Source organism: Dasypus novemcinctus, chromosome 1 (assembly GCF_030445035.2).
Source record: "Dasypus novemcinctus isolate mDasNov1 chromosome 1, mDasNov1.1.hap2, whole genome shotgun sequence".
NCBI lineage: Eukaryota > Metazoa > Chordata > Mammalia > Cingulata > Dasypodidae > Dasypus > Dasypus novemcinctus.
Window position 1 is genome coordinate 3,496,194 of NC_080673.1, and position 24,763 is coordinate 3,520,956.

Below are 24,763 nucleotides of genomic sequence, written 5' to 3' on the forward strand. Positions count from 1 at the left end.
GATATAAGGGAACCTCTTATATTTTTTAATGTAACATTTTTTTTGTCATCTATGTATCTTTTTAAAAAGGACAATTAAATAAAATTTAAATATTAAAAAAAGTTATGCCATGGAAAACTATGTTTGAGTCCTCAAAAGTGGCTTTAGAGGGGAATGGATGTAACTCAAATTGCTGAGCGCCTGCATCCCGTGTACGAGGTCCTAGGTTTACTCCCTGGGAGCTCCTTAAGGAAATGGCTTTCAAGACACCAAAAGCATTGCCTGAAGATACTTAGTCAAAGAATTTGACTGAAAAGCTCATGAAATTTGACTAGAACCCCCGCAACATTTCTAAACAATTTATTTAATGTGACATATGTAGCTGAACAAAATAAACTATTAAAAGCCTGTCTCTTCAAATTGGCCTCATTATATTTGGGATCTCCTTATTTGGGGACAATATGGTACTTGGAGCTTTGGGCCAATATGAAAAGGTGAAGTATGGCCCTAATCCAACTGGTTTAAAATTAATGTAGCTTTAGGAAGCAGATTTGGCTCAACTGATAGAGCTTCTGCCTATCATGTGGGAGGTCCAGGGTTCAAACCCAGGCCTCCTGACCCATGTGGTGAGCTGGCCTACAGGCAGTGCTGATGTGCCAAGGAGTGCCGTGTCACACGGGTGTCCCCTGCATAGGGGAGCCCCATGAGCAAGGAGAGCACCCCGTGCAAAGAAAGCACAGCCTGCACAGGAATGGCACGGCACGCACAGAAAGCTGACGCAGCAAGATGATGCAACTAAAAGATACACAGATTCCTGGTGCCACTGACAAGAATGCAAGCAGACACAGAAGAACACACAGTGAAAGGACACAGAGAGCAGACAATGGTGCAGCAGGAAGGGGAGAGGAAAAAGGACACAGAGAGCAAACAACGATGTGGGGGGAAGTGGGGTGAAAAAAAATTAATAATAGATTTATACTTGCTTTTAAAAGCTTTGTGCCCCTCTCTTTCTCTGCTAAATTTGGGAGGCATAGGCAGGGAGTGTTTTAAGCATAGAGTTATTCAAGTTGACTCAAATATTTCAGTAAATCGAGTTGATAAAAATGGGGCAGCTCTGTTTTGTTTCTTTTTTAAAAGTCGTCTTAGCAATTGAATGGGTGAGTTTTAGGATGACTTTGATAAAAATTAAGTGAGTTCAAAGTTTTACTGTGCTTAGTTGAGAAGAAAAGTCCCAACGCCATGGATGAGAAAGATGAATTCCCTGTGGAACCACTGGCTCACTGGGCATGGAATCCCAAATTTACCCACTTCTCCTTCTTCTGCTCAAGAGCGACCACCGTCAGGGACCTCTGTATCAGACATGGTTGAACAGTGACTTCTGCTTTTTGTGAGACTGGCATGTCTGTGGAGCTTCTGTACATTCTCCCTCTGGGGATAGCCTGACTGCTCTTTTGGTTCAAGAGGTGATAGTTTAAGCAAATCTAGCTTTGGGAGAATTTGCCAGCCAAGCTAAGGAGCATGAATCCAACAGTTTTGGAGCAGCACATTGAAAGAACAGCACACGTCTGGCCGCTGCGCTCTTGTTCCCCCACGAAGCCTGAGCTTTGCCGGCCAATGTAGGACAAAAGGAGTGCTTTCAGCCTTCTGTGAATAACCGATTGTACAGGGGGAGGAGGCAGAGCAAGGAATGGCCGCATCTTGCCAGCATGGTCTGCTGCTTTAAGGAAAGATGTCAGGATTGCTTCATTTGCTGCTGCTGGAGCAAGGGTGCTATTTATGTGGGATTGTTTGAGGGCTGCATTCCTAGAGAAATATTCCATCAAACTGCTATTATTCAGCTAGTTGAACGCTTGAGGACCTTTACAAGGCAAGAAACATCCAGCTTGGCCGTTTGGGGTTTATAAATGACATGAAGAAGGTAAAATGCTACTGTGAGTACAAGTTAGCAGACGTGCAGGGGCTGTGTGTGTGTGTGTGTGTGTGTGTGCGCACGCGCGCACATGCATGCCTGCGTACAAACCCAGGGAAAGTGTCCTTGTGAATCTCTTCAGGCCCTGAACCGTTTTTTTCACGGCATGAGCAAAGCAGTAAAGGTGACGCGTTGTGTCCAGCGGGCCTTGAACCCGCATGTTCCGTGACGAGGGCAAACAGATGGAATAAATGCTAGTGTTGATAAGAGGTGGTGAGAATTTGGATCGATTTCAGAAGATGTGCTCTCAGTACTACGGCGCGTTAGGGCTGGAAGGACCCTTAGAAGCCACCTGGCCCCCGATTCCGGGATGGGCCCCAACGCACATAGCTCCGTGGGCTTCTCCCGGAGGGGTCAGTGGTCCCGCGGAAGGTAAGCCTTGCCCGTGGGCAGGAGGAGGGGGTTCGCCTCAGCCTGGCGCCTCAGTCTTAGACGCCGGGGGCAGCTGTCCAAGCCGCGGGCCTTGGTCTCCTCAGCCCGAGTAGCCTCTTGTGTTGCGGTGGTCAGGCAAGACGCAGGATGTGGCTCTCTCCTCGACCACGGCAGTGCTGCCACATGCTGGCTCCTCTGCCAGAGTCCCGGCAGGCGGCGGCAGGACCGCGTTCCGGGCAGGCCTCAGTCCAGCCTGGAGGGCCTGCCCTGCCGTGTCGCTTTCTCCCCAGCGCTCTTTAAAGGCAGCTTCTGTCTGGTTGCTTGACCCTGGGCTCATGCCAGATCCACTGTTACAATCCCTGTCATTCTGTGGTTTGAAACTCTGACTTAGAAAATTGAAAAGACGCAACTGCACAGCACCACTTCTTGCAGGTGCAGGGAGGAAGGACATACGGGAGTAGCTGCGGAGGAAGGAGAAGCCAGCTGTCAGTAACCTCGAACATTCCCCACAGAAATACTGGCTTCTTAAAAGCCCTTCTTTTTTCTTTTCTTTTCTTTTTTTCTCTCTCTATTTTTTTTTTAAATATTACATTCAAAAAATATAAGAGGTCCCCATACACCCCCACCCCCCTCACCCCACTCCTCCCACATCAACAACCTCTTTCATCATGGGACATTGATTGCAGTTGGTGAACACATTTTGGAGCACTGCTGCACCACATGGACAGTGGTCTGCATTGTAGTTTACACTCTCCCCCAGTCCACCCAGTGGGCCATGGCAGCCCATACAATGTCCAGCATCTGTCCCTGCAGCACCACCCAGGACAACTCCAAGTCCTGAAAATGCCCCCACATCACGTCTCTTCTTCTTTCTCCCTGCCCTCAGCTGTTACCATGGCCACTTTCTCCACATCAATGCTACAATTTCTTCCATTACTAATTGTGATTAGTAATTAAAAGCCTTTGAATCGATTGAGTCATGTTCTTAGCGAACAGCAGTATGATTTATTTGCCTTGGCTATAACTTGCTGAGACAAGGATGTGGAAATCTGCTTTTGAAAAGATTTTAAAAAGTAACTAGAACGCCACTGAAATAATAATAGTCTGTCTTTGAGTTTTAACCGTTTATTAGCAAATCCATGAATCTTAATACTTTCTAGAAACCTGTTAGGACTGAATCTGAAAGTGGGGTGTCTGTGTTTACTTCCAGCATTTAAAGCTCTTTTATGGTGTCTGACTTTCTTTGAATGTAGGTCTGCATCCATTTTCAAACACCCCATGTACTTTCTCCTTATTAGCAGCTGAATAGAAGAGAAATGACTTAGGTTGTTATTAGTGTCATGTTTAAGAGTTGTTCTTTATGTGGATCTAAATGAGATGAGTTGTTGTCTTAGTTCCTTATTGCATTTCTAAACACACTATAGTTTTTCTATATACTGCATTAACCAATCTGTTTAGTGAAGTTGGTTTGCATTTGGTTACCTAGCTGCCAGCTGACAGGCATGAATTAAACTGCTGTAGCTTGTCATTATCACCCACTGAAGACAGGGATTTGGGTGGATTTAGGCTCTTAGTATTACAGATCAGTATCTAATGAAATGCTCCTGTATGTGTGCTACGCATGTGTGCCACTAAGTCTAGAATTTTTAATAAGGTTTTCTTTCCTAGATTTATTAAACTTTCTTGGTATAATGATGTCGCTAGCTTGGCTACTGCCGGTGCTTAAAATAGAAAAATTAGTAACCTGCTTCTGACTGTATTTGTGTAACAAGTAATGCAGAAAACAGTTATTTCAAATGCTCACACAGGAGCAGGATTACATTGAACAGTCACTGTATATTTGCCTGATCTAGGTTTTATGGAGATTACTTCCGTAACTTTGGGGAGAGAAGAGAGAAGAGCATAGGTGTGTACCTGTTAGTGTGGGGGGAAGGTTATCCGCCTTGGAGTGCCGGAGGGTAATAAAGACAACTCTAAGAGACACGATTTGAGGAGAAGGTAAGTTTGCACCTTGTGTTTGTGGGGTTGCCTTGCAGTTGTGGACTGGCAATACTGTTTCTGAAATCTGACAGCTCAGTTCCTATAGGGACCCAGGCTTGAACTGCCTGCTCGTCCCTGAAGTCTTGGCATAGGCATCACTTTCTCAGAGATCACTGGATCGTAAAGATGGTGACACTTTCCATCCTTTTCAGATATTGCTTATTTAATATTGTCTCCTTTCTCCTAAGCAATTAACCCAGTGGGAGCCCAGACCATGTCATTAGCTCTTTGCCCCTGCCTAGCAGTATACTCTAGGTGCTTAAATATGCTGAATGACTGGAGTAGCTCAATTCCTATGAATTCATGCAGAGTAAATCTGCTGTGAGTGTGCTCTTGGCAGTCTGTTTCTTTCTTGATCTGTTTTGTGTTGGTTAGACATACCATCCAACATCTGATCAGTTCATTGTAATGGTTTTTAAAAATATGCCGTTGTCTCTTCCTATTGGGAAACTGAGCAGAAAGAAAACAGTGTCAGTTTCCAGGACTGGCACTGGCAGTGACACTAACTGATGCCTGTCCCTGCCCATGGGTGGAGCAGTGGGGTGACTCTGCTTCCAGCTCCTCATTGGCCCACCCGTCTTCCATCCCACTGTTCTCCTGGGAAGTCAAGGATGGGTTGTGTCTGCTAGTTCCCTTTAGCCCACTGGGCAGCGGCACAGGGCTGTACATGTGACTGATGCCCTGAGAGACCTTGGCAGGGCTGGTAAGGGCCAGCTGAGCTCTCCTGACCACACACCCCCCGCCCCCACGCTCCCTGCCTTTTTCTCTTTCCACTGTGGAGTGTCACCTAGCAGTCACTGGTGGACGGCACAGATGGTGAGTGGTTTTGTAAGAGCTGGTGCTTTCTTTTCAGATTTAAACCTGAAGAAATGTGCTTATCTGTTCCTTATTTGTTGTCAACTCAAAACCTCGAAATTCCGAGTGTATGTGCGCGCGCGTGTGTACGCTTATACAGAGCTGCTGTAGCACACGGTTGGGTGAGCTGAGCAGATGTGTTATGTGGCTACCTGTTAATATTTGATGGCCACTAGGAATTTTTAACTTGGTACTCTGCTACTGGATTTCAATTTGAAGAGAAGATATCTATATCTGAAAAAAGAAAAATATTTTCAGCTTTGTGACCTAACTATTAAAAAGAACTATAGTAAGTAGCTCACAAATACCAGCAGGAACTTAAAATTTTAACAGTCGTTATTACATTGCCAGGAAATTGTTGAGAAAAGTCTTTCAGATTATTTACTCTTATTTCCTTCCCTTTACCACCAAACAAACTTTAGGGTACAAAGTTACTCATCAATACTTTTCTAATTAGAATTATTATTACTTACTAGTTTTTACTCTGCCCTGTAATCTATGAATTGTAACACATTCAGTTTGGGGCTTTAATATATATTGGTTTGTTCATCTAATTTTCTTCTGTGTTTTGCCATCTTAATTTTATCATAAACTCCTTGCAGGCACACATCACTTTATATTACCTTTGTGCCTTATTGTTCTGCATGCAGGACTAATTACAGAGTATTGATAGAGGAAATAATAATTATACCTAACATTTATTGAGTATTTTCTGGCACTTGGCACCATTCCAAGCTCTGTAAGTGCATCGTTTGGTTCTCATAAAAGCCCTATGAGATAGGTGCTGTTTTCATCTCCATTTATAAAAGAGGAAACTGAGGCACTGAGAGGTGATGTAATTTACCCAAAATCCTACAGCTGATGAGCTGGAGAGGCAGGATTTGGCTCCAGAATCTGGGATCTTAAATATTATTCTGTACTCTTTCTCAAATAGTATGCTATAATCTCTTTCTAGAGATCTGGTAGTTGATTAAAAATTTATGTAAACCAAGTAAAATGTTTTCAGCTGTAACAGCTAGGGGAACATAAACAAAAATCATTTTTATCAGAGTAGTCACCTTTAGGTTTCCTGGCATTGATATTCCTGCCTTAGTGGGAGGGAAAGGCTGGGGAAGACACATTGAGCTTAGACTGGCCTGGTCTACCAGCGGGAGAACGTGTGCTGTGATCCGTGGGGAGAAGTGAAAACTTAAGGCCCTGAGGTGGTTTGGGCTTGTGCTTCTTCCCCGTTACCGCTGGTGGCCACGATGAGGGTATTTGTTCATGTGGAGGGGACGGACACATCAGGGAAGACCTGGGTAGCTTAGTCCACTTACATCAACAGTATGGCAAGAATTCTTTATGAATGATTTCTAATGTAGTTAATGACCGCTTCACCCAAGATAATAGAGAAGTAGAGCGTAAACGGACTCCTAAGATGTTTTTAGAATGAAGGGAACTTGACAGGCAGAGTGACGGGGACCGCTGGACCGTGGCTTTCCTGCCTTGCTTGGCCGGCCAGCCGTGCGTGAGGTGGCTGACTTTGGGACGTCCTGAGAACATGCCCTGCCTAGGAAGAATGTGACGTTTTTCTCTTCCAACAGAATCCCGCTTAGAGAGCCCCTGGCCCGGACGATGGAAGCCCACGAGTTGCTGCGGTACTTCCGAATGCCGGAGCTGGGTGACTTCCGACAGTACCTCCGCACTCTTCCGAGCAACACGCTCGTGGGCGTTGGCGCTTTTGCAGCCCTCACCACTTTCTGGTACGCCACGAGGCCCAAAGCCCTGAAGCCGCCATGCGACCTCTCCATGCAGTCTGTGGAAGTGCCCGTAAGTGCAGGGGCTGGCCTGCCTGGGGGTGTTCTCTGCATCGCCCCGACGAATCAAATCCCATCAGATGCAGCACCGATGGCGATCACAGCTGTGGTTAAATACGTGTTCACGAGAGCGCTCTGTAATCAGAAAGGCAGGCAACAAACCCAAATTGTTGATGACCATAAATGGAGGTAGAGGCCAAAATCCTGGGCGCAGGGCGGTGAGGTCATGTTGGTTGGGTGTCTGTCCACAGTCTCCCTGCCACTCATTCCAGAAATCACATTGTAGTAGACCAGAGGATTCCAGGACGGGAGATGAGACACAGAGTCCTGCCCTCATAGGGGCAGGAGAGTTGTTAAACAAGTGTTAGAGAAGGAAAGATTTGCCTTGTGGCATATCTGATACTTTGGAACAGGTCCCCAGCTGTTGAGAGGGACTCTGGGGTTACCCATGGGATGAGGCCGAACTGGGAACTTGACAGAAAAACATGGTTGCAGAAATTAGGGTAGGAGATGAAGAAACAGGGGCAAAGGTGAATTGTTGAGTGTCTGGGTTGTGTAACACTTGGGCAAACTAAAGGTTGTCTTCTCATAGTTTAGAAAGTTAATCCAGAACTAGGTGCCCTAATTAGGGCTTTGTGGGTGGGATGGCATTGGGAAACCTTAAAACCCTTTCAGGAAGATTCTTTCTTAGTGCCCTGCTCCGTCTCCCTTCCCTTCTCATCCTCTTTTCTCCCCCTGAATCCAGATTGACATGATGGCTCAGAAGAGACTGAGAATTCAGAGCACAAATGCTCAAGGGTTGCACCAGGTTTCCTTATAGCTCGTTGCCTTTTCGTGTGTGCCCTGTGTCCGTGTAGAGCACTTTGAAAGTTCTTAAAATGCTTTGTATCTACTTCGTACTATTGGTACCTTCTTGGCATTGTACCCCAAAACTCTGCATAGGTTATTTAGTGTAATGGTAAGTTTAAAAATGCTACAGATTTTATTAAGATCTGAATGTTTATTCATTATATTCTTATAATTTAACATTTATTTGTGGCATTTGTGATTTGGTTAATCTGAATGACAAATCCAGCCCCTCTGGAAAACGTGAGGGGTTGGGTTACTGGCTTCCTCCTACCTGTGTCAGAATTAATTTTCGGTATTTCTCATTTTCCACATACGCACGGAAGAATCAAAGTGTCATGAAGTGGAGACTCGTCCCCTGTACTGCTGTATAGATGTGGAGATGCAAGGTCTCCCCACTTTTTCCTAGACCAGTTCCCACAAAGAGGAGCGTGTGGCTGCCTTTGAAATAAATATTGTCCTGTTAATAGCTTTCTGTTATTCGTGGTATTTCAGTTCCTTGTCTTGTTCTTTGTCTTGGATTCTTTGAAACTCTCAGCATATATAAAAGATATGTCAGTCTAATGCATACCAAATGTAAAAATATAACCCCTGAGTTACTGTTGTGGGAAGTTGGCCTTAGACTTTTTTTCTTTTTAGAAGGTAAAGGTGACAAAGTATCACCTTAGTAAATCACATGTCAACGATGAGTAGAGCTTAACTTATTCTAATAGTTCTGTAAGAGGCTTGAGCACACTTTCTCTCCTGGCAGAGCACTTGGTGTGTATCTGCCGGAGCATTGCCGGAGCTCTGAAAAGAATTGTTGGCAAATGTAGAGTGAAGGCAACTTTAATTTGGCAGTAACTTTTAAAAAATGCCTTATTCATATTATATGAGTAATTGTGGGGCAGTTTACTATGTGATTTTAAAGTTTAGCATAAAGTCATTAAGTCTTAGTAATAAGACAGTCTACATATTCTCTGTAGAACAATGTAAAACTATAGATAAGCAAAAAGAAAATTAAAATCACTCGTAATTCCAGTTCCCGGTAGGTAGCCTTCCTGATTTTCCTCTTTACTTCTAGAAGTAGCTGTTGCTATCATTTTCAGAATCTATTGGTCTTAGGTATAGATGCCAAACTTCCTTTCCCTTTTTGAAAAAAGGAACTTAAAATTGCGAATACATGAGATTAGCTCCAGAGTGCTTGGTCGTTAGAGATGCTGACTTTCTTCTGACCAGCGTTGTCGTGCAGGCTTCTAGGACGGGAAGATGACCTTAATTCATTTCATTAAGTATTGATCAGGAGCCTGTATATCTGGCACTGTCCTAGGGCTGATTGCCAGAATAAAATTTCCCTTTGTTCCTGCTTTGAAACAAGGAAACGCCGTTTGGCAGTCCGCGTGCTCACGACCACCATCCTGTCTCACACACACGCACACCATTGGACTGCGCTGCTCTTTCCCGTCCACTTTGTAGAGGTCTTAAAATGAGAGGAGCTCACGCGTTTTGGTTTGGCTGCATCTCCTCACTACTACAATGGCTGTTTCCCAGCTGCGCTTTATTTTTCATATGTATACGTTACAGCTTCCAAATTCCTTTTAAAAGTTGGCTAGTAAAGCAGATGGTTGGTGCTTATCCTATAGGCCTGTCATCTTGCAGGAAAGGCCGTCAGTGAAGACAGAGCTAGTTGAATGGGACGGAGAAGCTAGAGTGAGGAACAGAATCCAGAATGGCAAGTGTTGCTCCTCTGTTCTCCAGCCTGGTTTCTCAGGACCCTGTTTAGGTACCCTTGTCCCTGTGTCTGCATTTGCAGCTCATCAAGCTGCCGCGGACACCTGAGAGCCAGCCCTTCCCTGTGCGTCGGGGAGGAACTTGCGTCCTAGAGGTTTTGCTGCTGCTGCTCTGCAGCTTTGAACAATGGATGGAAGCAATTTTTAAAAAAATCAATTTTCCCAAGTAATATGAAAGCTCTCCAGTTCTAGCTGCTCTCAGCCTGTTCTTTGAGACTGAGCTCTCCATGTGCCACTGGGGGAGATGCTCTTCACTGGACTGACCTGCAACTATTTGGGACTGGTCAGGGCCCCTCCCTCGGGGGTTGCAGTTATGGGAGGTGGGAGAGCGGCTTAGAGCCCAAAGGGCCAGGGGGGCAGAGAGAGGGGGCAGGGGCGGGACCTGGCTCCCTGGCTATGCCCAACAGCCTCGAGCAAATTCCCTTGGCTTTACAGACCTTCTGATCCCCGTCTGGAGAACAGACGTGAAGGCACCTTTCCTCTCTGGGGTTGTTGAGAGGACCAAAGAAGATACGTGCAGAGGGTCTGCTCAGCCCAGACCTAAGGGTTCAGAAGCATTAATTTTCCTCGTCTTTACAGGTCTTCTCTTTTAACCTTCCTGTCCCACACAGGAGAAAACTGGGTACAAGGAGGAGAAATGATGCCAGTTAGTGGACGACCTAGAACTTTGTTCTGCTCCCTTCATTACAGTAGTTGAAAATCCTATTATAACTAGGATTCTGCGGGGTGAGACAGGGTGCCTAAGGATGATAAGGAGAATTTGGATCTGTCCAAATTTGAAAAGTCACTGCATAGAGCTTTGAATTCAGGAGCTGGTCCTTCTGAAAATGGATATGTGAGCACCTGAATCCAAAGGTAGATCCCAGTGGTGGGTGGAAGTAGAAGGAAAAAAGGGACCAGTACGATAAACAGCCCAAGATTCTGCACTCAGGTGGGATAGAGGATTGGAAGCTCCCCGCAGGTGGGGACGGCAAAGTGCATAAGGGGATAGAGAGCTGTCAAAAGCTGGGCCGGTCCAGAAGCAGCGGCAGAAGCTGAATTCTGGCGAGCTTCTGGCCCTCCCTCATGCCCTCCCCTGCACTAGGTCAGGGATAGATTGGAGTGGAGTAGAACCTGGTGCTGTGAGGTTATGGGCCCACCAAGCAGGGTTCAGACCATCACGAAGTCTAGGCGAGAACCATTGTCATGGTTGCAGGAGGTGGTGGAAAGAACCTGTGAACCCCTGCAATTGGTGAGTGGTGCAGCGTGGGCATTGCAGGGCTTACATCTCTATGCAGGAAGGGAAGATTTTTGACAATTACTACTAGGTTATAAGGTACCTAAATGAAAACTCAAGTTGTTTTTTCAATATTAGTGAAAGTAAATTATAGACAGTAAACTTTTTTTAAGACCTTCAAGTCCTTCACCTTTCTAAGGCTTCATTGTAAGAATATCAGAACTTGGATTAAAATTTACTTCCAGGTGATGAATGTACAACTCTGTAATTATACCAAGTGCCATTGATTGGATGGTTTATGGGAAAATAGGGTGGTTTGGGGGAAAAATACACCAAATGAAAGATATGGGCTATAGTTAGTAGTACTCTCTTTCATAATTTGTTGCAAATGTTTCACAGCAATGCAAGGTATTGGTGGTTGGGTAATGTATTGTGTTATGCATGTTTGTTTTATAAGACCACAACATTTACTAAACACTTACTGTTTATGTGTTCCTGTATGAATGACATACTTCAATAAAGTTGTTTTTAAATGAAAAAAAAGTTTACTAAACCTGTTAGTCAATAGCAAATTCACAGTTTAAATTGCTACTAGGCCTTGGTTCTAGGTGGTATATCCTTTCATGTGAAACCAGTTCTAACTCATCTTATCTCCAAGTTCCTTGCTTCCTCATCAGAATTATTATTATTTTTGTCTTTATGTTTTTAAATGTTACATTCAAAAAATATGATGTCCCCATATACCCCCCACCCCCCTCACTCCACTCCTCCCCCCATAACCACAACCTCCTCCATCATCATGAGACATTCATTGCATTTGGTGACTACATCTCTGAGCACTACTGCACCACATGGTCAATGGTCCACACCATAGCCCACACTCTCCCCCAGTCCACCCAGTGGGTCATGGCAGGACATACAATGTCCAGTAACTGTCCGTGCAGCACCACCCAGGACAACTCCAAGTCCTGGATATGCCCCACATCACATTTCTTCCTCCCACTCCCTACCCCCAGCAGCTACAGGATAGACACCCTGACCAATGGAACAGAATTGAGAGTTCTGATATAGATCCTCATCAGAATTATATGACCTTTTGGGGCAAATGCTGGCTGGATGATCCTTTTGCAGGAAAGGTTGAAACTTGTAACATGTTTGGATCAACATGTTGGGATATATAGGGCAAGTGACTTTAGCATTTTAATCCGGTGATCAAGAAAGTCTCATGTGGAGGGTGTGATGCTTTGCATTTAATTCTCTTCACGTCACAAAAGTGGTGTTGGTGTGTGTTCATTTGTGGAGCATCTGCCGTGTGATGTACACTGTGCTAGGGCAGGAAGGCCACTGTCCGCACGGGGCCTATAGACGCGGGACATACTGCTTCGGGACCCCTTTCCCTTGCAGATTATAGCAATCCTTAAACTAAGAGTAATGCAAGCATCTTGTTTTCAGGCCATAAAACTGGAACTGGGGTTCATTCTCAGGTAAGAATTTGAAAGAAGCAGACTAAATTTGGCATATCTGGCCTATGGAGGCAATGCTCAATAGACAGTGTGACTTTAAAGCTCAGAAGTCACACTCCCCTGGAGGCCTTTGCAGTGCTGTGGCTTGCACATACACTTCTTGGACATCCCAGCTCACATACGTACTGAAGCAAGGACCAGAATTCTAAGTCCACATCTGGAGGGTGTCTGTGGAGCCTCTTCCTAAGTAGGATTTCTCATGTTACTCATTTCCACAGTTACAGTTCCTACATGTATGCCTGTACAAAGGCCCACTCGTGGTAATGAAAATATTCTAGTATTGGCTGAGGTGATGACAGCACAACTCTGGTGAAAATTAGAGCCCCTGAGTGTACACTTTGAGTGGACTGTACAGGGCATAGGACTCGTGGGGTGGAGATGGAATGAAGATGAGAATGTTCTCTCACGAACTCTAGCAAATACATAATACCAATCCAGGGTGTTAATAATTGGGTGGGTGGGGGAAAATGCACCCAGTGTAAGCTAGGGCTCTCGTTGCTAGTACTGTTTTGACAGTGCTCTTTCATAGTTTGTAGCAAATGCTTCACAACAAGGCGAGATGGTGGTGATGGGTGATAGGAACCCTGTAAAATGTTACGTTCCCAACTTTTACTGCGTACTTATTGTTTATATATATGCATGTATAAATGATATACCTCAGTAAAATTGTATTTGAAAAATTAAAAAAAGAGGCCCACTTGTAAACTGGCATAGCAGTTTCTGCAAGAAAAGAGAGTGGGGTCGTGGATTTGTATGTTCTTATTAAAACTCACATCATGCTTTTTGGATAAAATGTCAGTGCAGGCCTCCATGGTAATGAGAGTGGGGACACGAAGCGTGGCAGTGGCCTTCTGGATTTGGTTGGCTGGGGCTGACCCTGAGTGGAGGAACTTTTGGGAGTCGAGCAGCATCAATTCAGCTTGTAAGGCAGACATTTTAGGTTGGTCCTGAGTGGAAGCCTCTGGGAGGGGCAGGAGAAGAGGTTGTCCAGGACGGGTCCCACGGTGCCGTCATTCACTCTGACACCAGCTGAGTGGTCTGGGGAAGGCGTGGCAAAGCCCTCTTCACCGTAAGATGGAGGCATTAGACACACAAATCTGAGCCAAGGGGAAGGTGGTAGATGAGAACTAAGAGAAAGCTAAGCTGTTGGGAACAGTTGTAGCATCTGGTTGTTTTCTACAGTTATCTGTAAATATACAACTCTCCTCTCTGGGGAGCTTGGAACAGTTCAGACATGCGTGTGAGACTTTGGAAGAATCTGCTAGTTTGATACTCTGGCCTCATAGCTGTCAGTGATCCTCATATCTTAACTTTTTTTTTTTTTTAGGCATTTACATTCATTTACTTACCATTTGTAAATTACAGCTTCCCATTCACCATTCCCCAAGGCATGTTCTTCCCTGGTCCTGGCAAAATAATTGTGTAAGTGGTAAAATAAATATGTGTGCAAATATTTGGTCGTCTGATTTTTTTCCCCCAGAAATGTTGCTGTGATCTGGTACTTGGAAAATGTTTGAACATGTTTTCATGAAAAATGTTATAGCAGTTGAGAGCATTTTCAGCAAACATTCCTAGTAGTTGGGGCAGGGTAGGTGGGATGGAGAAAGTGGTTTTCTTTAAAAATATTCTTCTGGCAGTTTGTAAATATCAGCATTTTCATACCTTAAAGTAATTTAAAGTACCTTTTCTAAAAGTGAAGGTTTTAGATTTAGAAATTACATTTTCTTGCTAAATCACATTTTCTTACCAAATGCACGTGTGTTGGTAGACCTGTCTGCTGACTTAGAACACTTCTTGAAAATGGCTAGTGATTTGAATTAGGTGTAAACGTGGACCTGTGAGAAAGGAGGAGCAGCTGTTGAGTGGGGTGCTGGAAGGTTAGGGGAGCAAGACCGAAAACTGATGGTAGAGTTTCTAATCTTTGTGCTAAGACCTGGTCCATGTCAGCATTAAGTAGCTGCCTTTAGGATTCCAAGGGAAAAAAGAAAAGAAAAACACATTTGGGGTTGGTTGGTTTTAAAAATAAAACAATTTACTCCAGGGTCTGAAACCAGTAAAAGTTGATAAGGAAAACAATTTGATTTTGTACAAATTATGGAACTTCTCCCCGGTTTCATTATGCAGGGAACATTTGTGCACATAAATGACAAGGACATATGCTATAATAGGTGTTAAAAACAGCCTCCTCCAAACAAGGCCAACTGTGCCAAGTAAGTAAGTAACAAATGTAGGCTTTCTGTGCCTCTGGACAAAATCCGTGCTTCACACAGTGTCCCAAAGGCCAACATTAAGGATAAGAAATAGAAATGTGGTTCTCTTCAGGCTCGTCAGAAGGGAAGCAGAGTGCCCTGTGTGTCCTAAACGGCTGGCCTGCAGATTCTGTAGGCAGAGAAAAGGCGCAGAACTGCACCACACAGGGACCCTAAGTCCAGCCACGGGCTCCAGCAACAGCACCGCGATAAAAATGCACCATCGTTAGTTGTAACAAACGCCCCACACCAACTCAAGTAATAGGGTGGTATATGGGAATCCTGTGTTTTGTGCATGTTTTTTCTGTAAACCCACAACTTCTCAAAGAAAAAAACACACATTCTGCAGGCAGCCTTGTTTTGCTGTGCCAGCGTGCGTTTGTGGGCACTTGGGTACCTTGTAACTCTAAACCTTCTCCCCTTTCCCTCGGGTGGGAGGGTGATATCTTCCCTCCCATGGCTGGCTGAGTTTTCCTGACCGTGAGCTGGATGTGTAGGGGACAGCTCAGAACTACGTTTTACTAAGTACTGTGGCAGCCTCCCTCCTCCCTTAGACAGAGCCTCTGATGCGGCTTGTGGGGCACTCGGGAAGTTAGGAACTGGAGAATAAAGCAGAAAGAAAAAGGGAAAAGATGCTGAGGCTTAGAGGAAAGGGCTGAAGATCCAGGAAGCCCAGCCTGCTCTGGAGATCTGGACCCTGGCTCCTGGAAACGATTCATGATGTGCAGGCAGATTGGGAACCTGCTTGTGGACGGCAAAGCAAGTCTCACATGCCCAGATGTCCCACCGAGGCAGACATTTTAGGGTGCGCCTGAGTGGAAGGGGGCATCTCCCATTCCACCACATTTTACATGTGTGACTGAAAGGAGAAAGCCTGGCCCTGAGGCTGCATTTCTCAACTGGAAAGCTACTTTCTCTCTTTCCTGCACTCAGATTGCAAAACCCTGCAATGATTGCCACGGAGATAGTTCTTTGCTTTCTTTGCTCACTTTGCAGCATCTGAAGGACAAGGTTTGGGGAGGTAGCTAGTCAAATAATGAGCGTGGATCAAAACCTCAGGGTTCCTTGCTACCCTGTAACATTTGTTGTTCAGCAATTGGAGGAGTCTAGGTATTTTTAAAATATCCTATCCAAGTGCCATTGTAATTTAGAAATTATGGGCAAGTGGGTGAACCCAGGGTGCCCATAGGCTGGCCCTTAATGCCCTGCTTTTATAAATCAAAGATCCAGGGCTGCTAGATATAGGAATTGATGGCTAGAAATCCTCTCTTTTTTATATATATTTTTTATTTTCATTTTTTAATTATCTTTTTAAAAGTTATAGGTCACAAAATGTTGCATTACAAAACATAAGAGGTTCCCATATACGCTACTCCCCACCCCCCACCCACATAATTTTTTATCGTATTTTTTTGAAGATACATAGATCACAAAAAAAATATTACATTGAAAAACATAAGAGCTTCCCACATATTCCCCCCCCCCCCCACTCCTCCCACATCAACAACCTTTCATCATTGAGGCACATCCATTGCATTTGGTGAATACATTTTGTAGCACTGCTGCACCGCATGGAGTATAGTTTACATTGTGGTTTACACTCTCCCCCAGTACATTCAGTGGGTTATGGTAGGATATATAATGCCCAGTATCTGTCCCTGCAATATCGTTTAGAACAACTACAAGTCCCGAAAATGCCCCCACATCACATCTCTTCTTCCCTCTCCCTGCCCTCACCAACTACTGTGGCCACTTTCTCCACCTCAATGCTACAACTTCTTCCATTACTAGTCACAGTTGTTGTATAATAGAATACCAGTAAGTCCACTCGAATCCATATTTCATTCCTCCATCCTGAGGACCCAGGGATGGTGATGTCCACTCCACCTCTACATCGAGAGGGGACTTAGATTCCACATGGATGATGGATGGGATTCTCCTGCTTGGAGTTGTAGGCACTCTTGGTTCCCCGGTGTGGTAGTTGACCATCCTCACCTCCCTGTGAGCTGACCTGGGTCAGTCCAATGAACCAGAGAGTAGGAGTAGAAATCCTCTCCTAGAGGTCACTGGGTTGAAAAGTGGTTTTGTGCCTGCTTGTGAAAAGAAGCAGTTAATGCTGGTCTGGGCAGGAGTGAGAAGCGTGCTGGAGGCATACTTCACAAGGAGAGTATTGGAAGGGGCAAAAAAATGCTGTTTTCCCCACTTAGGACTGTGGTTCTCTCTAGAAATGGATGTAGCATTAAAATCCAGCCAAGTCAGGCCCTGAGTTCGTGTCCCAGGGCCTCCTTGTAGAAGGCAAAGCTGGCCCGTGCGCCACGGAGAGCTGGCACAGCAAGATGACACAACAAAAGGGAGACACGCAAATACAGAAAAAACGCACAGCAAGTGGACACAGAGAAGAGACAGCAAAAGAACAAGCCGCAAAGGGGGGGGGGCGGAAATAAATACATAAATAAATCTTTTTTAAAAAATCCAGCCAAGTCTTCCACAGTCTCTTTATAAACTCCTTGCTTTTCTCTCTGCCTTCCTCCTGTTTCCTCCATCATCTTCTCTCCTTTTCCTGCTCTCTTTTGAGGGAATAAATAGTTATAACCTGATGGGTATTTAACTGTTAATTGCTCATAGATATCCACTTTATAGATGAATGAGAATGCAATTTTTAAAGCTTGGGCCTTTTTACCCAAGAAATCCTCAAGGATGTTAATTTGCTTTTGCCTTGAAAGATGAGAGCAGCACAAAAATAACTCCCAACCTTAAATCTTCCTTTCTCTGTTCTAGTTTTGGGAACCACTGATACTCAGGTGTCCTGCTTTTACTGCCCTTCCCTTCCCCATTCCTGCCCCAGTGGGGTATTTGAACTTTTATTTACTAAGTCAGCCCACCTAGGGGGGCTGGCCTCAGGAGGAATCTTACCTTGTAGGGATAGAAGAATATAATTGTGACGAGTGATTAGTTTATTAATAATAAATTAGTTTATTTTTTTTAACTGGGGAGAAAGCTCCATAAGAACATTAGAGAAAGTAGGTGATTGATTTATATTAGCATACTCAGCAGGTGTTCCCTGGGCAGCTAGCTACTCTTCCTCCGCATTGCGCTCCCGTCGCGGGGATTGTGGGGATTCCACTGGGCACGTTAGGCTTTGTACTTCCAATGCTTCTAACTTGCCTTCTCTGTCTTTCGCAATAGGGAAGTGATGGTGCTCGAAGATCTGCGATACTTGACAATGATGAGCCCATGATGTATTTCTATGATGATGTCAGAACATTATATGAAGGTTTCCTGAGGGGTATGCAGGTGTCAAGTAAGCATTTTACTGAATTTGTGTGACTAATGCTTAATGTTTTTCGTTAAGCAAGAGTGGTCTTTCTTTCAGAAAGGTACACTTGCTCAATTCTTTTCATCTGCTGATGTTGTTCAAGACTCCCTGTCTCTTCTCCTACCATTTTCAGAGTGAGTCCAAAGCACACTATACTGTTTGGATATTCCCAGTGACTGAGAGGTGCCACAGTCAAATATGCTTTCAGCATGTCCTGGGTTTCATAGTCACATGTTCTTTAGCTCTTGATAGACTAACATTTCCTGGCAGGAAAGAGGTCTGAGCCAATGTTTTTCAAACTTACTTGACCACTATAGCAGGTTGATATAGTTGAATTCCAAAAATAGATATTGGATTATGTTTGTAATCTGGTCTATACCTGGGCCTGATTGAGTTATGATTAGGGCTTTGATTGGGCCACATCATTAGGGTATTGAGTCCCTGCCCCATGGTGGATGGGGACTCGCAGATAAAAGGCATGGCAAAGGACAGAGTTGAGGGTTCTTAATGTTGGAGTTTTGATGTTGCAGTTTGTTGCTGAAGCCTTAAGCTGGAGCCTCAGGGAAAGAGACAGAGCCATTCACCTGATAAGTCTACAGCTGACCTTGTGGAGAAAACAGGAGCTGAGCCCAGAGGAACTCTTGCAGACTTCGGCAGCCATCTTGCTCCAACGCATTGAAAATAGACTTTAGTGAGAGAAGTAACTTATGCTTATGGCCTGGTATCTGTAAGCTCCTACCCCAAATAAATACCCTTTATAAAAACCAACCAATTTCTGGTAATTTGTATCAGCACCCCTTTGGCTGACTGATATACCATGGAACCCATGATTTGAGAAATAATATACTGACATCCCAAGGAAGAAGTGTCCCCATCAGAGACATGTTTGGAAATGTTGACTCATGGGATTACCCTTAATCACTCCTTGTTACCTGGTATCTGTCTTCCTTTCCTGCCTTTTTCCCTTCTAGTTTTCCCTGGAATCACACTGAACTTCTTGCAAAGTGTGTCAGGGTCAGGGTTTGCCTATGATAATAATTATAAAGTAGAGCAGTTTCATGAACTTATATAAATGTATATATGTATTTTCACCAGTGTTGCAATGGGCTTGGAATCATCTTGAAATAGGATGACTAATATTATGCTTCTAACCCTCCACTGATTTACATTAAGGTAAATCACATATTTGTTAGGGTTTTTTGGTTTGTTTTTGGTCATTTTTTCCACTTGGAAAGGAAGAGTTCCTATATGAATGTGTCAGAGAAGTTGAAGAGAAATAAAATTAGTCTTCCTCATTATATTAGCCAAAGGGGTGCTGATGCAAAGTACCAGAAATCTGTTGACTTTTATAAAGGTATTTATTTGGGGCAAAAGTTTACAGTTACAAGGCCCTAAAGAGTCCAACTCAAGGGTGCTTCCTCACCAAAGTTGGTTGCCACGTGCTGAAGCAAGATGGTGGGTGATCTCCTTCCTTCTTCCTGTTAAGGCTCTATGGACCCAGTTTCTTGTGATCCCACCTGTAGGCTGGCATAGGACTCATCTCTCAGGGCTTCCTATATCAGTCTGGCATAGGGCCTGTTTTTTATCCAGGCCTTATCAGCTGCAAACTATCAGGCAAATGGCTCTTCTCTCCCTGGGCTTTAGCTGTTTGAGCTTTCTGTCCCCCAGCATTCACGGAGCTCTCTCCCTTTGTTGCCTTCTGTATGTCTTCTTGACTGAGTGTCCATTTATATAGGCCAAAGGGACAGAGACTCATCCCGAGCTACATGTTACTGACGTAGCCCCATCAGAAGCCCTACACTGATTTTATCAAGTAAACTGAGAGGTCCCTCACTGAAGCTAATACAAAGGACATCACGCCCAGAGGAACAGATCAGATTACAAACATAATCTCTCTTTTGGGGATTCATAAAGAATCTCAAACTGCCACACTCATCTGTACTGTTTGAAAGGAGCTACTTTGCAGGTTACTCTCCCCGCCCCCCACCAAAGCCTTTAAAAAATTTTTTGTTCTAGGCTTTAATTTTCTGAAGCTATTATATAATTAGGCTTTTACAGGAGATCGAAATGCAGCATTTAGATAAGGTGGTCAGAGTTAATTGAATGGTGGGAGAAAAGCCAGCCTAGAGTTTGTAAGCCTTGTGTTTTTAAACTTTAGCTTGAATGCCATTTGTAAGCTTGAGTTCCCTGTCATCAGTGGTTCTCAACCCTAGCTGCGTGATAAACTCATCTGGGGAGCCTTTGAAAAGAATACAAAGGCCCAGGCCCCAGCCCTAGAAACTTATATCAGAATTTCTATTAGTAGGATCTGGGTCTGGTATTTTTTTAAGCTCAGGTGAGTTCAATGGTCTAGAGCAAGGCTTGTTGCCACTCTTCTGCAAAGGGCTAGCTAGCAGATATTTTAGGATTTCTGTTGCAGCTATTCAGTTATAGCCATAGATCATACATAAGTTAATGAGTATGGCTGAGTTCCAGTAAAACTATATTTACATAAACAGGCAGCTGGCCTAATTTGACCCCTGGTTGTAGTTTGCCAAGCCCAGTTCTTGAGGACTAAAATAGTATATTTAATATAATAAAACTAAAGTATTTTTTTCCCCATCTGAAAATAAAATCTATTGGAATTTGTCGGTCAGCCGAGTCTTTGTTTTAGTCCCTGTAAATTGATGAGGGTCTGAGAATAAGGCCTCCTTGGTGCTCCTTTCTGTTTTTGTCAGGACTGCTTTGGAAATAGCAAAGAAGTCAGTATGAAGGGCTGGGGTTGGCAGGCTCAATCCTCCCCTTCCTCATACTGATTCTTGAATCCTCACTTATTGGGCTTCTCTTCTCTAGGGTGTAACTCTGTGAAATAGACTCAGGCTTATCGGGGCCCCAAATGGGACCATTCTCTACTTCTCATGTCCCAAACCCAATCAGAATACCTTAAATAACACACGGACCTAGAATAGTGAAACCAGGTGTGTTATGCTTTTGAACAGAAATGCAGATGCCCTCGTCAGCTAGGAGGTGACACAACCTTAGCAGGAGGGTCCTGACAGAGCCACATCTGGCCAGAGTCTCAAAGCAGTACACTGGCTGGATAGGCTGACAATTTTCCACATCACCATCAGACTAGTTCCTTTCTGCTTAACAGTTCAGTCCTCAGTTTATCCCTTTCCTGTCACATTTTACTGTAAGCTGCAAGGAGAAAGCAGGCTGTACCTCCCACACATTGCTTGGAAATCACCTCAGGTAAATACCCAAGTTTAACCCTTATAAGTTCTCCCTTCCATGCAGTCTCCTTAGTTGATTGTAGATGTAACCAGTCCTCTGTGCCATCAACTCATGATTAAAGTCTAGGACATGCCCTTGTATTACAGTTAGCCCAGTGATTGCTTGACCCAACAACTGGGCGCCGTTCCCTGACCTAGCTGATGCGTTAGCCTCTCCTGGGTTCTTCCTATGGCTTTTTCTGCCTTCAGGCTTCTCGATTTTTTTTGTTTCTGGTCTTTACTGACTGACCACGCCTGTATTCGTTAGCCAAAGAGGTGCTGATGCAAAATACCAGAAACTGGTTGGTTTTTATAAAGGGTGTTTATTTGGGGTAGGAGCTTACAGATACCAGGCCATGAAGCATAAGTTACTTCCCTCACCAAAGTCTATTTAGAGCAAGATGGCTGCCGACGTCTGCGAGGGTTCAGGCTTCCTGGGTTCCTACGTTCCCTGGGGCTTGCTTTCCTCTGGGCTCAGGGTTCCTCTCTTCCTGGGGCTGGCTTCTCTTTCCTCTGTGAATTTACTTCCCAGGGCTCCGGCATAAGTCTTTAGCATCAAACTCCAACATCAGAAACCCTCACATCAAAAGCTCTAACTCTGGGAAACGGACTTGGCCCCAGTGGTTAGGGCGTCCGTCTACCACATGGGAGGTCCGCGGTTCAAACCCCGGGCCTCCTTGACCCGTGTGGAGCTGGCCCATGTGCAGTGCTGATGCGCGCAAGGAGTGCCTCGTTATGCAGGGGTGTCCCCCGCGTAGGGGAGCCCCACGCGCAAGGAGTGCACCCCATAAGGAGAGCCGCCCAGCGCAAAAGAAAGTGCAGCCTGCCCAGGAATGGCGCCGCCCACACTTCCCATGCCGCTGATGACAACAGAAGTGGACAAGGAAACAAGACGCAGCAAATAGACACAGAGAACAGACAACCGGGGGCGGGGGGGCATTTAAATAAATAAATAAATCTTAAAAAAAAAAAAAGCTCTGCCTCTGTCCTTTGCCATGCCTTTTATCTGTGAGTCCCCACCCACCAAGAGGCAGGGAGTCAATGCCCTAGTCATAACTCAGTCATGCCCAGGTACAGATCAGATTACAAGCACAATCCAATATTTCTTTCTGGAGTTCATCAATAATATTAACCTGCTACAGCATCTAAGTTTCCTCTCTTTATAAAAGCCTTCACTAATACATACTGTCTCACCCTGATTCAGTTTGAATCATAACGAATAATATCTTCAAAAGTTCTTCAGTACAAATGGGTTCCTACTGACAGGAACACAGATTAAGATTAAGAACGTGTCCTTTGCTGGGGTACATGATTCCTGCTGTCACTGCATTGAACTTCAGACGTCCCCGTGCAAGTACCTCTGCCGACCCAGGGTCACACAGCGCTGCTGTTAGGAAAGGTTCTTGAATGCGGTGAACTCTGTGTAGATGTGGCAGCTTTTTCAGGTGGATATAGCGTTTCCCTTAAACAAGCAGCCCACCTCCGACATGCACCTAGAGACCACAAACTGAACCTAAAGTGAGCAGGAAGAGGCTTACGTAATTACAAATATAATTTATTTATCTACCGGTAATCAATTATGTACTGCTGTGCTTGTCCTTAATATGAATAATTAATATGTTATTTTCTTTCTTTCTGCTTATTCAGCACCTAAATTGGAATCAAGACACATCCTGGATATTTAACGGTTGCTTTCATAAATGCCTTGTTTTCTCTCATTTTGTACCTTTTCTTGAATTTTGTTGGTCCTTGGTGAAGACTTCACCCTTAATTAGAATTCCAGGATATTCTTGATACCTTTGATCAACAGAATTTGGACTCTTAAAGTTTTGTTTTGGCCTTTTCATATTCTGAGTTAGAATGCTTTAAACTTCTCTAGAGGTTCTGAGGATTCCTCTTCTGAAAAGCTGTACCAGGATCTATTTTACCACTTAACCACTGACGCCTTTTATTTACCAGTAGTGTGTTAAAGAGGAATGCACAAAATGAGTGTTCTTAAAATTGTGTTTTTCTTTGCTCTTATCTTTTTCTCCTTCTCTTACCCCATTTAAGAAACAAAATAGAAACAGACAGGCAAATAAAAATCAGACCAAAACTCAGGGAGGAAACTTCCAATCTGATCTCATCGTTTCTAACCTGGGAGCCAAAGTAACGTCTCCCTGACTTTGCAGAATAAGGTGGGATACGAATCGAAACCTAGGAATATTTATGCATATGAACTCATCCTTTGTTTTTTCCCTTTTTTAGATAATGGTCCTTGTTTAGGCTCTCGGAAACCAAACCAGCCCTATGAATGGATTTCTTACAAAGAGGTGCGTTTTCTGGCTTTTGTGGACTCTCATATGGGCTGCAGTGCTAGCTCTTGGTGCCACTGGATTTTTGGGCTGGAGAATTGCTAGAAAGAGTGAATATACTCTTTTAGCTCAGGGCTTGGGATAAACTTGTAGCATCGAAATGGAGATGAGCTTTACACAAAGCTTTGGGAAAAACTGGTTAAGTACCTTTGCTGGGGGTCCAAAGCGTTGTGGAGTAGAATACAGTTTTTTAGTTAAAATCCTAGACGTGTGCTTGAAGCACGTGACTCTTCTCCTAGACCCCTTGAGGATGCAATTACTCCTCTCTCGTTTGAAGAATGCTGGAAAAATTTAGAAGCCCCAGTATCAAGTAATGTTCTCCTTTTATAGACGAGGGAACTATATTCCAGGAAGGGCGATTACTCGCTCAAAGTCTTTGCTGGTCCGTAGCAGGACGGGGCCAGAAGCGGGGCTGGGAGGGTCTCGCGTGGGGCTCTGGCGCCGCAGAGCGCCACCGCCTACTTAAAGCCGCGCCATGTGCCCCAGGCAGGCCTGGGGTGCTGCGCGGTGATGGAGGAGATCTGCAAGGCTGTGCGAACTCAGGACGCTGGGGACGGGCTCTCACCACACAGTCCCTGCTGACCGTGGCGGCACATTTTAAAACAGTAGTTTGTGGACATCAGGTAGCAGGGCAGGAAGCTACTGCTTTTCTTTCTTTCTTTTTCCTTTTTTTCAAAAGAATGAATCCAAGTAGCGGCCTGAGGCCCTGCAGGAGCAACTGGGAGTGTCAGCCCTGCTGCCTTTGGTGTCCAGGCAGCAGTCCAGGAGGGGCTCTCTGTCCTGGGGCTTCCCGGGCCCCGGGCGAGTGGGGCAGTTGGAATCCTGGGGTATTCGTGAACGCAAATGCACTTCCTCCTGGGTTTTGTGCAAAAGCTGTTCTTAGTAGTCAGTGCGTTTTGGGGTGTGCATGTGGAGGGGGTGTCCTTGGAGCTCCAGGGCCCACTTTTCTGGACTAGTGCTTGGGGGTCCTCCCAGGAGGGAAAATGTTCTGTTCTTCCCTTCCTACCTCTGAGGGTCAAAAAAATGCCAAAGGCTTTGTTCAGATAGCTTTGACCTCTTTCAAGAGAGTGAAAGGTGAAACAGCTTACCCTGTCTTGCCAGGGGAGGGAGAAATGAGCTCAGGTGAAGACCGTTTCCCTGCCGTCAGCTTGCCTTCCCAGACCCAAATAGCAGTGTGCCACCCAGTCGTAGTATCCAGTCATTGACACAAGGGGTGTCAAAACAGTTT

The 24,763-nt window shown here is 44.7% G+C and overlaps 1 protein-coding gene across 9 annotated transcripts in view; it reads left to right on the plus strand.

Moving 5' to 3' along the window:
- LOC101419842 (long-chain-fatty-acid--CoA ligase 1) overlaps positions 1-24,763 on the plus strand; it is a 74,418-nt gene that overhangs the window by 19,706 nt on the left and 29,949 nt on the right. For 4 of the 9 annotated variants that reach the window (XM_058301307.2, XM_071213816.1, XM_058301332.2 and 1 more), the window contains exons 2-4: positions 6,799-7,024; positions 17,801-17,915; positions 23,429-23,493. In XM_058301307.2, the coding sequence (XP_058157290.1) occupies positions 6,830-7,024; positions 17,801-17,915; positions 23,429-23,493 (375 nt within the window). In that variant the 5' untranslated portion in view covers positions 6,799-6,829. Of the gene's footprint in view, positions 1-2,020; positions 2,321-4,110; positions 5,177-6,798; positions 7,025-17,800; positions 17,916-23,428; positions 23,494-24,763 lie in introns of those variants that run through there. The other 5 variants (XM_058301271.1, XM_058301302.1, XM_058301255.2 and 2 more) reach the window with 4 other exon arrangements.